Source organism: Ailuropoda melanoleuca, chromosome 11 (assembly GCF_002007445.2).
Source record: "Ailuropoda melanoleuca isolate Jingjing chromosome 11, ASM200744v2, whole genome shotgun sequence".
NCBI lineage: Eukaryota > Metazoa > Chordata > Mammalia > Carnivora > Ursidae > Ailuropoda > Ailuropoda melanoleuca.
Genome location: NC_048228.1, coordinates 76,856,245 through 76,870,393, shown reverse-complemented (window position 1 = coordinate 76,870,393; position 14,149 = coordinate 76,856,245). Strand labels below are relative to the sequence as shown.

The window sequence follows — 14,149 nt, the reverse complement described above, 5'->3', positions numbered from 1 at the left end:
AAAAAAAAAATAGCAGCCAACATCAGCTTCTCTTCCCTTAACCTGCCTTATTTTTTCAGGATACTTGCCACCCAACTTTGTATTCATTTATCAGTTTTTCTGTTTATCTTTTGTCTTCCCTACTAGAACATAAGATCTTGGTATTTATTGACTTTGCAGAATGTTGTGTCCCCAGCATTAGGACCGTGTCTGACACATAGAAGATGCTCGGTAAATATCTGAGGGGTGAATAGCTTCCCCAACCAGAGCGTGGTAGGTGCAGATGGGTCATCAAGCTGGAAAAGCAGAACCCGAAAACACTCCAGAATAGGATTTAGCCACTTTATAAATCACAAAGGAGGCAGAAAATGTTGAGTGGTAACACAGAAGCATCTGGAGTTTCTCAGATGCTATAAGTCACCCGGCAACCTTAGCTGGTTCTCATTATCTCTGACAAAGAGGATAAGAAAAGGACAGATGAGTGAAATGATCCAAAAATACCATAGATGTTGATAGTTCTCACCACATTCATGAACGTACGTTTACTAGAACAACTAGCGGTTAAGTACAGTGGACAGATTTGAGTCTTGTCTCCTGTCCCTAAAGTGCTCTCTGTAGAAGTCGAAGTGCTCCTGGGATCCTGGATAAAAAGCATCAATGACACAAGTAGACCCCGCGAAAGGGGAATTTAGACTGTGCCACCCTTTGTGTTGGTTTATAGCTTTTGTTCTCCCCTAAAAGCTTAACTTTGGGTGACGTGCTGGAATCCAGTAAAATTGCTCACCCAGCTGATGTCCACAGCTTTATTTCTGGCTGAAGAACCGGCTTCTTGCCTCACCCTGAGGTTCCAAGGGACCGGGTTGGCCAAGGGTGACCACGGGTGGGCTGTTTTTCACTTTTCAAGCCGGCCATGCCTTTCAGCTTCCAGCTCTCGCTTGAGCCGCGGTTTTATTCTTGGCTTTCTACGCAGTCATGAACAGAATGGCTTTTCTGTTTTTCTTTTCCATAACAAGCTGTGAGAAAGCAGCGAAAGCTCCAAGAGACATGTTGACTTTTTCTTTCTTTCTTTCTGTTCTCTTGTGGTTGGTAGTAGGGGTGGGGAAGACATTTGGGCCTTTGGAGGAGCATTTCTGATTATTATTATTATTTTCTTGAAAATCCGGTTTGTAATGCTGCGCCAAGCAGCTCATACAATTGTGACATTTCTAGACATGACCAGTGGCCTAGCTCCGAGTGTCTGCCCTCCCTCATGGGAAACTGGGCCCGAGGCATCTACTTATGAGATAGAAATGGAAAAAGAGCGTGGAGCAGATAAGTGCATATTACAGTTGTGTCCTTAACGACATTCATAAATTCTGTATGATTTATGTATTGACATTTACATACCCGAATGAATACATGGGAGCAATTATAACCATAGCTAACACTTTCTGAGCACTTATGCATCAGGCATTCTTCTGAATGCTCTCTGTGTGTTAACATGTTTAACCCTCCCAGCAATCCTGTGAAATAGATGGTATCATTAGCTCCATTGAACAGATGAGAAAACTGAAATCAGGTGAGATGAAATAACTTGCCTAAGGTCATACAGATGACGAGAGGCAGAGGCAGGATTTAAACCCAGTCGGTGGAGCTTCCAAGACCATGCTCCTAACCTCCCCTCGGCTGCCTATGTTTTGCAGTATTTATAGTTGGGTGGTGTAGACATAAACAGCGTTTAGGAAAGGGGCATCACCCAGGTTAGCATCATTCACAGAGTAAGGAGCCAGTGAGTGTCCCAGAGTTGGAAGAGGTGATGCTGGTAATGGCGACTGTAACCACCCCAAAGTCGATCAAACGTTGGCAGGTTGTACCCTTTGGGATTTGGAGATGGAATCCTGTGTTGGAATCACAGTTTTGCTGCTCACTGTGTGACCTCGGTCAAGTTACTTAACCTCTCTGATTCTTATTTTCCTCTTCTTTAAAATGAGGACGATGCTAACCACATCATTGTAGGGTTGTGAGGATTAAATACACATGCACACAGCATCAAACATAGCCCTAGACACGTAGTAAGTACTCAGTAAGAGTGACCATGTTTTTAGCCATTTGGCCTATTCTTGGTGAATAAGTAACCCACAGTTATTACTTGCGTTTCCAAAGAAATTAAATATAAAACCATATCCAATTTAAATCTATACTTTTCAGTTAGTGGATGAGTTCTTCCTTTTGCAGCTAGTCAGGCCTGGCTTTTGTTCAAGTCCTGGTTAATTTTTGACCTACAAGTAAACTACCTTAATTTCCATAACTGCAATTTCTGCCTTCCTCTGGACGGTCAAGAGGGCTGCATTCACCCAGGCCACAGCGTATTCTTCTGGGGCCCCCTCTGATGGAGGCTGCAGGGTGCTCCTCTCCATCCTGCCCTCCTCTCTCCCACTCCCCTCTCTCCAGGCAAAACCCGTATGTGCCTTGTGAATTCCAGCCACCCCAGGCCCCTCAAAATGCCTCCCGCTGGGAGGATGCTGCAGAGAATTGATAAAAGCAGCTGGCAAAGGCCCGGGCTCCACTGGGCATCTTAGTTGGTTCAGGCGGTTTCCAAAATTGCTACCGTGGCAAGAATATCTGTTTATTTTTCCTCTCTCTCGGGAATGTGGAGGGGACCTTCCTGAGCATCCCAGGACATCCCCAGGGTGACATTCCAGCCTTTGCAGATGAGAGCGTTCCCCTCCGCCGGCATCATCCACAGCCCGGATTTTAAGCGACAGTCTGGAGGAGATTAAATTGAGGTTTATCTTTGAGTGACCGGAGTTATTTTTGTTTTCGTCAGCGGGGACTATTGTAATTAATGCGAAGACACTGGCGGGAACAAGGCTTTTATTATAGTACGAGGGTGAGGACGGCTTTGACTGACCTTTCTGCTGCTGGGGTTTCAGTGTTTTAGTATGTGCTGCTCGCGCTGGAAAGAATTTATAATCACAGGCTGTCAAAGACAGCCATTGTTCTCACTGCTCTGAACATGTGGGTCCGCCACAAGTGCTTCCAGCTCCCCCAGCGCCAAGAGCTGGCCGAGAGCGAGAGCATGCCTGGATTCTTCTGAGGCATCAGGAAAAGCATTTTGCATATTTTTCATTGCCTTTTTTTTTTTTTTAACTTTCTGCCTCAGAAAGACAGCTCCCTTTCAGAGCAGGAATTTCCCTTCAAGGTAGCAGGAGATGGAAGCATGCTGCTCCAGACTTTCCAGACCTGATTCTGCCGCAAAAACAGACGCTGTGTGCATTTGCCAGCTCGTGTAAACGAGAGCAAGCGCATGGCCGAACCAGGGGCTCAGTCCCAGAACAGGCATGCAGCTATGGATTCCGAAAGACGGGTCAAGGTTAAGGTTTTTGGTGTTTAGTTTTGTTTGGGTCGGTCATTGTACTCCTGTGAATCCAAACTGAAGGAGCTTTTATTCTTAGCTCCTTCGACTTTTTTTTTTTTTTTTAAAGAACATGGTGGGATATGCGTTGCTAGGATTTTTATTTTTATTTACTTATTTTTGAAATGTGCACGACTTTCTGATCTGGAAAGTCGCGGCAGGGAGGGTGGAAGGATGAAATGTTGGCTTGTAGATGATAATCCGTGCCATAATTTTTTCCATACTGACAACCATACGTGGGGTCTTTGGAAGACCACCGGAGCCGGATTTTCCTGGTTAGCGTAGGCTCTCCATCTGTGGCTGAAGTGTCTGTAATCCTTTTCGTTTTATTTTTGGACAGGAGACTGATGACATTGAGAGTCCTAAACGTAGTATCCGAGACAGTGGCTACATAGACTGCTGGGATTCTGAGCGCAGCGACTCCCTGTCTCCCCCTCGCCACGGCAGAGATGATTCCTTCGACAGCCTGGATTCCTTCGGCTCCCGCTCCCGGCAGACCCCTTCCCCAGATGTAGTCCTCAGGGGAAGCAGCGATGGTAGGTTGCAGCCTTCGCGCACTGCACCTCTTAGAATGAAACATTCCCAAGAGCTGCCTTGTCACCCGTGCACGGAAGGCAGGCTCCATCCATATCCACCCTGCTGGATCCCGGTAACTCTAAGCTGGGAGAAGAGAAGTGTTTCTTGTGTTGTTTTCGTGGTCCTTAGAATTTGCCTTGGCTTTGCCAGCAGTTTGAACATTGCCTCAGTGAGCCTATCTTCTCTTGGAAAATATGTTACATCATTCCTCCCTCGGTCTCAGTGAATCAAGGCGCTGTGCAGGCAGTTAGCTCATGAAGTGTGCCGAAGGTTTATGTGCTCTGGGTACGAGGAAGGGAAATGTGTGAGTACCACACCGTAGACGTGAAAATGAATCAACTTCCAGCAAACTGGAAATGCACGACACACACTTAGGAAGGTGCTGAAGCCCGAGAAACTTTAATTGGCAGGGTTTTGGCAATCTGTTCGATGCTTGTGATACCTGACCGTTGCCTGGAGCCGTGCGGGTGGCCCCCAGTGTACACAACCCAGACTGCCTGTTTGTTCTGAGTCTGGCTTTGATTTAAATCCCATGGATTTTATATCACCTGTAAGGAATGATCGTTTTTCCTTAAAAATGTGTGGTCATGCAACTTGATGTAAATTTAATGCATATTTTCCAGAAGCTGTTAGTTAAGTCACTTATCTCGTACCTTTGTACTTTTAGGAAGGAAAAATGGCTGGGTTCTAAACTTGCAGAAAGGCACCAAGACTGGTGGGGGGTTTTTTTGTTTCTATTTTTTTAATGCATTGCTTGATTGATGCTCATATTTCTAGAGACTTAAGGCTTCTCTCTGAGATGAAGATTCCCTTTTATGGCTGAAAGATCCCTTTCCGCTATAAAACTCTATCTAAAATCCTTGAGTATTTAATGTGCCTAGGTCCTGAATTAATTACTTGACACCTAGCATCTCATTTAGTCCTCAGCACAGATTATGAGATACAGTTTCTTACTTAGTCTCCCCACCCCCACCCCAGGCTGTGAGACATTCCTTATCTGTGTTTCATAGATGAACCTTACAGAGGTTAAATAATTGTCCTCAAAGTTGTTAAGTGACAAATATCACTGTCATTAAGTAGTGTAACAATGTTAGCCTCAAGACGTGTGAGTCCAAAACTTAAACTCTTAAACCTAATTTGCCCACAACTTTTGTTTACCTAATAAATTTTTTAAATTCTAGAATGACTGAATTAATGCTTTTGTTTAGTACTTAAGCTTTCCAACCAATAGATCAGCCCCAGGGCCACATAGTATGTGACTCCGAAAGAATTCCATGGTGCATTGTGAGCTGCATGAAAAACATTTCTAAAATTTTGTATGACATCTTAAGGTACCACCCACAGCATTAGAAGTTACAGTACCAAGTGTGAGACCTGACTGAGCTTGACTATAACCAAAAGGTAGATTTACTTTTACAGAACGTATCTGAACCAGACTGTTTCATATTATTTTGTTTTTTTTTAAATTATTCTTCTTGTTCATCTTGTTTTTATAAGTGGTTTTATATTCTGTCACAGCTTCGAGGGGCTCAGAGTTTTATAACGAGCGACATCTTGAAGGGATTTGAGATGGTAATTACTAATATTGTACTAATGTGTGCTGAGACACAATTTCGTTTACAACAATTAAGATTGATAAGCTAGAGTCTTTTTATAAATATTTTTCCGTGTAAAGAATAATATGAAATTGAGCCTCACAGAACACCGTCTATGAAAGAGAGCACCCTACACAGATTTCACCAAGCAGCCTGATGCCTTCAGGCTTATGTTCTTGTAAATGAATCAAGACCTAATGAGATTTGAAACACACACACACACACACACACTTTTTTAAATCTGCCTTAAAAAATAGTATATTATTCAAATGGATGTTGTATTTTTTTAGAACTTATGGTGTTTTTTAACGATGCTAACCAACAAGATTGCTAGTGATAAACACTTTCAAATGTAGAAGCGCATTTTTTGTTAAGTCTTGAAAATTTATTTCCTAAGGGCTCACAATCTGGTTAGAGAAAATCTTAGCATAAAGTTCTCCAGTTCCATGTTGGGTCAATATTTTAACGTTATCGAGGCCCACAGACCCATTCAGTGGGGACAGTCAAGAGGTGCCTAAGAGGTGCCACGATTCTATGGGTTGCACCCGAGAGCTACCTGGCCGGGATGCTGTGGGTCCCTAGGGTGAGTTCAGCCAATCCGTCTTGCTACACGGGTGCGGGCCCCTCCCTCACCTCCCCTAGCATCCTCCTGAGGCCACTTAATGGACTTCACTGACGAGGAAATACAAACCCTTCTACTCAGATGCATTTCAAATTAAGAACACGGTTTAGAAATATGTATTTTGTTAAATGAATATTCTTTTATAGAAAAGATGAGTTGAGAGAGAGAGATAAGGAATCAGAGAAATTAAAGTGTTCGAGGAAGATGAGAAAACCAAGGGCTAAGGGTGTATATGGCCAAAATATGGGGAAAAAAGAAAGCCCCCCCCCATTTACCGGAAGGGAGAGCAATGTAGCTCCCTGGAAAGGAAGGCTCAGACTTTGATAAAGTAATGTCATCATCATGATGTGCTGTATTGTCATTTCCTAACTTTGGGCACAAATAGCAAAGCCACCCTAGTATATATCTGTGTTTTGGGGATGAAGTCAAACTCTTTTGAAGTACTGGCCTTCGATAAGAATCCTAGCATTTACCAAGGGTACCATACCAGCCACTTTCTAGGTGCTTGGCGCCATCTCCTTGAACCCTCACAACTACCTGCGAGAGCTGCGTTATCGTCCCCATGTGTCCGACAAGGACCCTGAGGTACGGAGGGTTTAAGTTTTGCAGAGCTACACAGCTAGTAGGACAGAGTCTAAATTAGACCCTGGCCTCTAAGTCCAGAAAACTGCCCTTCTTTCAACTGAGTCACTCTGCCTCAAGGCATCTGCAAATTAACTTTTCTTGACTGTCTGTTGAAGACATTGATCAAAGAGTAATTGTGGGGAGGAAGAGGGTGATCTGTGTGTGTGAACCTATTTTGAGACTTTCACTAAGATTATTACAGATAATATGTTTTTAGATACTGCACACAAAAAAGGTTCATAGATTCTAGGATTTTAGACATCAGAAAATGGAGACAACTCTTAATTCATTACTAAGCCCTCATAGCTGATTGAAGAATCATTTTCTTTCTTTCGTTTATTCAAGAAAGTGTAGTGCTTCCCCTAGTCAGGATGCTTTAAGCAAAGGACATTTCTCCAATGTCACAGAGGAAGGAGTGTGTCACAGAGGAGGGAACTTTGGGCTGGAGTCTGGAGAACAGAAATTGGGAGTCCGGGGCTGTTATGTACCAGCCATGCAGAAGGAGTTCTTTCTGCCTCTCTGAGCCTCTGTTTCCACCTCTGTAAAATGGGGATGATATCATATCAGGAAACAAATCTAAGAGTTTGGCAAGGGAAGGTAGTGTTAGCATTTATTTATAAAACATTTCACAGGGGCCTCTAAATGTTTCTGGGACACTGAGAGAGACGGATACTGTTGATGAAAGACTTGGGGTGGGAAGGTGCTAAGTTATGAATTGAAAAGCAGCAAGTACTGAAACGGTCAAAACTTTGGAAGGGAGGCTGAAAGCAAGTGCCATGAATAATTCATGAACTGCATATTTCATCCACAACAATGAACAACTTGTTTATGGTCAATGCTTTCAACTTGTAAAGTCTTTTAAAAGCCATTAAATCATTTAATCTCCAGGGCAAATCATTTCATTCCAATTTTTACAGAAGAGGACAGGCAAGTGTGATAGAACCAGCCTAGGAGCCCACAGCTCACTAGTGACAGATCCGAAACTATGATGACATCAAGAGTAGTCAGCATGTATCAAGCACTTACTCTGTACCAAGTACTGTACCAACAGTTTACATATATTCATATGTAACTATCTCCTCCCAAAAGCCCTACGAAGTAGGTGGCATTATCATCCTCACTTTGCAGACTGGGAAAACTGAGGCTTCGTGAGGTGACCTCACAACCGCGGAGTCTCACAGCTAGTGAGTGGCAGAGCCCAAAACAAAGTGAATCTGGCTTAAGACCCTGTAGACTGCCCACTCGGCCGGGCTGCCCCATCTTTTGACTCAGCCGAAGGCTCTTTTCACAAATGTAAAGAAGTAAATTTTATTTGCTCTCAGTGGAGTTGAATAGCCTATTCCTGATTCTGTCCTTGATGAAGAGGTTCCAACCAGCTCTCACACGGCAGCTTCTGTCATGCTCATGTTTGTTTTAATGACAGCTTCACTCTCATAGGTCTTACCAATCGAGTGAGATGAGACACAGGAAACAGGGATACAATATAATTATTGGGGCTCTTGCCTCCCAAAAACTGGTTTGGCAACATTGAATTCTTTTGCGTTGGCTAAAATGCTCTTTAAGCTAAACCAATTCATTTACTCATCAGACAATTTGAGGATGCCCATTGGGTGCAAAGATGCTGTGATAAATGCTGTAAATGATGTAAAGCCCTGGTTCTCAAATACAAGATTGAAAGGGTAATGTGCCCAAAGAAAAGAATTGATTGGGCCATGGGGTTCCCAGGAAGAAAAGATAGCCTCCAGCTAGGGCATCAGGAAGGGCTCCGATACGGAGGAAAATGCATTTATTATAACTCAAACCACTTCCTGAAAGGCAAACCCTTGGTCTAATCTAAACCTGCCATTTTCTGAATTCCTATTCTTCTTATCCGTCTTTGCTCCTCGATGATAACCAATATTCTTCAGGTGTTTCATAGATTGGTTAAAGGCGCGTCCAAGACAAAATGTCATTTTATGACATTTCCTTTATAAAACAGAATCCTTTATAAATCTTTGTTGTGTGACTGTCTAGCACAGTGTAAGACATGCACCAAGCGGTGCTCAGTAAAAACTCCATCAGCTAATTTATATTTCTTTCAAGAGTCGCAGACTCTCAGCAGCCTCTAGGTCTGCCGCAGATGTGGTGTGAATCGTCATTCTCAGATTCAACTAGGCTTGCCACTATTTTTTCAATTGGATTTTTTCCCCCTGATTTGAGTTCGGAGCTTTTCCCAGAACATACTAATTTAGACGGATGCTTTAGACTCGTTAAGTGAATAATTTAAGGAAGGAATCCCCAGAACCCATAGATCTGACCACATCCCTAATACAGCACACTTGCCATCGGGAACTTATCGGCTACCCCAGTGCACGTTTTCAGCACCCGTCCTCTCTTCCCCAGGGAGAGGAAGTGACTCTGAATCCGACTTGCCACATCGGAAGCTGCCCGATGTGAAGAAGGATGACATGTCTGCGAGGCGGACTTCCCACGGTGAGCCGAAATCAGCAGTGCCTTTTAACCAGTACCTCCCGAACAAAAGCAATCAGACGGCCTACGTCCCCGCTCCTCTGAGAAAGAAGAAAGCAGAGCGAGAGGAATATCGGAAGAGCTGGAGTACTGCCACCTCCCCCCTGGGTGGGGAGAGGCCCTTCAGGTAAGGCCTGGGCTATGCTGCTCCTGTCTTGGCTTGAACACTAGCAGTAAAGGGACCCCAGAGCTCCGGCCCACGATCGAGCTCAGATAACCGTTCCAGAACTTTGATGTAAGATTACAAATGGCGGTGGGCAGGACAGCACTTTGGAGAGGGGTTGTGGTGATGGAGTCTAAGCTTCATGATGGCACCGAGAACAGTGCCTGCCACGCAGGCACTCAACAGATCCTTGTCTAACAGTGCAGATTTTTGAAACCAGTTCTAGTGAGAGGACATGGAGAGCAGATCTGTCATCCATGTCTTTCCGAGGAGACTGCTGACTCTCACTCCTGTTAAATTAGGTGCAGAAAGCCACATCTCTATGTGAGGAGACTTTTTCTTAAATCTAGATACATGATTATCTAGATGCAAGCTCAAGTATGTAAGGGATGCTTGAAACATGCTTCAGAATTGCCCGGAGAAACTCATAGTAAGTGGATGATACGTTGAACTGCTCATCTCTTTAGAGAAGCAAGCAGTGATTTCCCCGAAGCTCTTTATATTTATGCATTTATTTAGTCAGCAGGTATTTTTTCAGCACCTACCCCATGTGGTGTGCTTTTAGGCACCAGGGACCCAGTAGTAAATAAGGTAGAGTCCCTGCCTTCAAGAACCTTCTAGTACAATAAAAGAAACTTATAGTCTAGTCTAATCCTTTGAGCAAAACCACCCTGATCACTGCATGCTTATTTCTAATAATCCACCTTTATTATCTATGATTTCATCGAATAAACATTTTGTTAAAAGTTTTGATGATTGAATCAAACATGAATTTTACCTTTGCAGCAGAAAAGGCTGTCTTTCAATATCAATTTTGAAATAGCTTTTACTGTTGAGATTATGATGCGTTGTATTCATTAACAACTTAATGGCTGCATTTAACTTTCTTCACGTTACCAGGATCGTTTTGCATGCTATGACTTTTTTTTTAAGTGAAAAGTAATATCAGAATGACCAGGAGATGACATATGGCTTGCTCCTGAGCCCAGGCTGTTAGTTTGGTAAACCGTGTTGTCCAACTCACTAGCTATCCTGAAACAATAGAGGAAGAGGGGAGTGAAGTGGGGTCTCCTTGTGAAGAGGACCCAGTCGGCCCAGTGGATCCCGGTGGGAAGCCTTCTGATGGTGCGTTAGAATTACCCACTGGCAGTGGTCAGGAGCAGCCTCCTCCAGAGGGGGCTGTGGTGGCACCAGCTCCCAAGTCTCAAGAAAAAGATGCTGTCGAAATCCAAAAGCGCAGAAGGCTAGAACAAGCTGGAATCAAGGTCATGCCCGCGGCACAGCGCTTTGCCAGGTTAGCTCTGCAGGCCGAAGGCGGGCCTGGCTGCCTTTGTGCATGCCTGGGATTTGGAATCTGTCTGGCGTGTTGGCGTTTCCATCCTGTTTCCCACTTTCTGCTTTCCCCTTTGCAGCTCTATTCCCCCCTCCTCAAGCAAATAGAAATAGTTGCGAGACTTTGCCCCAGGGCATGTCTCCACCAAGAACTTGGCTGTTCTAAATGGTGGCAATTTGGCTGTTGTAAATGGCGGCGAAAAGTGAGCTTCTTGCTGCTTGATTAGACCTTGTCCTAGTCAAGTATTAGTGGTCAGTCATTTGCAGGCTGCGGGATTTACCTAGCAATAACATTTTATTTTTCAACTGTTTGCAGCGTGTTAATTTTCACGCTACTCCTAAATGGCTCTTACCGTACTTGACACATCACTGGAAAATAATTCCTTTGAATTCCTTTAGAAAGTGTGGTTGGCTTACAAAAACCCACTTGCTTTCTTTGTCCTGAGGGAGTGGTAAGATTGCACTTACTTGACTCCTTTCCTAAAGCACGTTGATTCATAAACAAAGAATGGAGTCATTTCTTCTCTTAATTGTAACAAAGGCACCAGCATCCAGGCCGGATGCCTTCATGTTACATGTGTGATGGAAACCTTCAGCAGTCCAAGCCACAGAAAACAGTTTTAGGTAAGGTTTTGAGAAGCTGGTTAATTTTTCCTCACATAATGACCACAAAGATCCTAACAAATCATAATGAGACCAAAATTTATTTGAGAAATTAAAATTTGTAACAGTTTAACAATTGAAACTCCTTTGCCATCTGCTGTTCCATTTAATTGCAAGAGGTAGGTGACATACCCATTTTCAAGAAGAGTAAACTGAGAATCAGTGATACAAGTGACTTGCTGGTCTGAAAGCTAGTGACCACTGACCTGGTGGCCAGATTGAAATTTTCTGACCACAGTACCACAACTGCCTCCGACACATTTAACAGAACATTTTCCATTTCTCTGTACAGTTCCAAATGTGGTTAGTGCTTTATGGTCTAGTTTTTTAACTGAAAGTCCCAGCAATGGCTTATATGGATTTAATCCCAGAGTAGCTTTGTATTGATAAAAACAACAACAACAAAAACAAGGGTATGCTTCTTCCCTGTCTGTAGTATCTCCAGATAAGTACATCTATCCTAAACATATATGTGCTTCTAGAAAACTCAGCCATAAAATTGTGCTTGTGTTCCAAGAAGCTCTCTGGTTTTCTGAGATAATGGAGAGTAATGTAGAATCATAAAAAGCAAAATCAAATCCAGATATTCTATAAATTTTGGTACAAAGACCTTATCAGACACATATTTTTTCAACATCATTTTAGCATAACTTGTATCAAAGACCAGGCTCGATGCCGAGAATACAAAAATGAATAGTATCACCTCACCATGTATCATTTTCCTTCTGTCTTCAAATTTAGGGCCCAGTGGGAGTAGGTAATATAGGTAAGAGTATGAATTTACAAAAAAATTTTAATCTTAATATCCTTGACACACATACCTTCATTTTTATCACATCTGATAAGTCTTTAAGCTAAAATTCACCAAAGACACCATGATCGTTATTTTTTTCTGTTTTAGTATCATTTTCAAAAATTACTACTCTGCTTGGTTAAAATGAATCTCATTTTTAAAAATTGATTTGTCTATAATTACCAGTCTGGTTGAATATTATAATATGTGTATTGGCTATTCGGGTTTCTTTTTCCATATCCTGTGCCATCCTTTCCCATTTAAAATTTTCATTTTATCGTAGTAAGAACACTTAGCACAGGATCTCCCCTCTGAACAGATCTTGAATTGTTCAATTGAGTTTTGTTAACTATAGATATGATGTTGTACACTAGATCTCTAGAATTTATTCATCCTGCCTAACTGAAACTTTATGCCCATTGATTAGTAACTGCCTGTTTCCTCCTTCCTTAGCCACTGGCAACCACCATTCTACTCTTTGATTCTATGTATTTGATTCTTAGATACGGCATATAAGAGAAATCATGCAGTGTTTTTCCTTCTGTGACTAACTTATTTCATGTATTATAACGTCCTCAAGGTTCATCTGTATTATCACATAGTGCAGAATTTTCCTCTTTTTAAAGACCGAATGATATTCCATTATATGTAAATGTCACCTATTCTTCCATTCATCCATCAGTGGATATTTACATTGTTTCCACATCTTGGCTATTGTGAATAGTATGGCAGTGAACATGGGAGTGCTACTATCTCTTAGGGATCCTGACTTCAATTGTTTTGGATAAATAGCCGGAAGTGTGATTGCTGGATCATATGGTAGATGTATTTTTAATTTTTCAAGAGATCTCTAAATCATCTTTAGACTATCCAAAAAAGCAACAAGGTACGAGTGGGGAGCCTCCTTAAGCTAACTCAGCACACCCAGGAATCATTATGATGGAGAGAAAAGAACAGATTGGACAAGGCTGGAAATTTCTTGGGTGTCCTGTGTCCGTAACTGTGAGGTTTATTTTGTAATGAGATATTGAAATCTTTTATGATAGTGCCCATTCTGTGCACAAACCTAGAGTCATGGTTAGTTTACAAATGTAATTCTGATGGATGAATATTGTATTTTTGTGGTAATCTTTGCTCCTGTCCACATTTCCTGTTATCTGGCTCAATTGTTTACATATTTTGTCCAAGTTAGCTCTGTTAAGCAGAAATTCCCAGGTCTGTTAATATCATCACACCTGAGATCTTCTGACTTAAGATTTAAAACTGGGTTCAGGAAAATTATGCATATTCCCAGAGCATGTCTCCAACAGCAATGTGACACAGCCGCTCCAAACACCCAGACTTCTTTTGTTGGCAGATTGTTCAGCTACTACTCTCTCATAAAGGGTTTATATACATCCCATGTCACTAGCCTAGCCTGTCTGTGTCCCTGTCACTTACTTTCTGCAGCCTTCATCAGAGTTGAAAGTCATGCTAAGTTTATCCTGCTTTTCATGTGGCAGAAAGTAGCTTAACTAGAATGAAACCCATAAAGATGAAAAGGCTTCTTGGTTTCTAGAAAGTAAGAATGTGAAATACATAAATATGCTGATGTCTCTAAAAACATTTAACCTCCATCTCCTGTCTTTGCCATCCAGATGGAGTCTGGCTACCACATCTTTGAACCCAGCAAGAGGCCCTACATATGTTCTGTGGCCCATTTCTTAGCTGGAAAAGTCTGTGTTTGTGGAGATGGGTAGTAATATAAAGTCATGGGCAAGGGAGGGAGGAACATAGACAAAGAACAAGGCTTTATTTCTGTGGACTGTTTTCTTGTTGTTTTTTCCCAAGTATTCTCAAACACCTCCTTGTATTATATCCAGTACAGTATATAAAAAGGAGCAAGAGAGCATGGTATTTT

General features: G+C 42.4%; 1 protein-coding gene across 9 annotated transcripts in view; it reads left to right on the top strand.

Annotated features, from left to right (window-relative positions):
• The window catches only part of LIMCH1 (LIM and calponin homology domains 1), a 98,015-nt gene that overhangs the window by 6,346 nt on the left and 77,520 nt on the right, over positions 1-14,149 (top strand). For 2 of the 9 annotated variants that reach the window (XM_034671887.1, XM_034671885.1), the window contains exons 1-3: positions 3,122-3,331; positions 3,714-3,909; positions 9,173-9,425. In XM_034671887.1, the coding sequence (XP_034527778.1) occupies positions 3,266-3,331; positions 3,714-3,909; positions 9,173-9,425 (515 nt within the window). In that variant the 5' untranslated portion in view covers positions 3,122-3,265. Of the gene's footprint in view, positions 1-3,107; positions 3,332-3,713; positions 3,910-9,172; positions 9,426-10,488; positions 10,756-14,149 lie in introns of those variants that run through there. The other 7 variants (XM_034671892.1, XM_034671890.1, XM_034671889.1 and 4 more) reach the window with 5 other exon arrangements.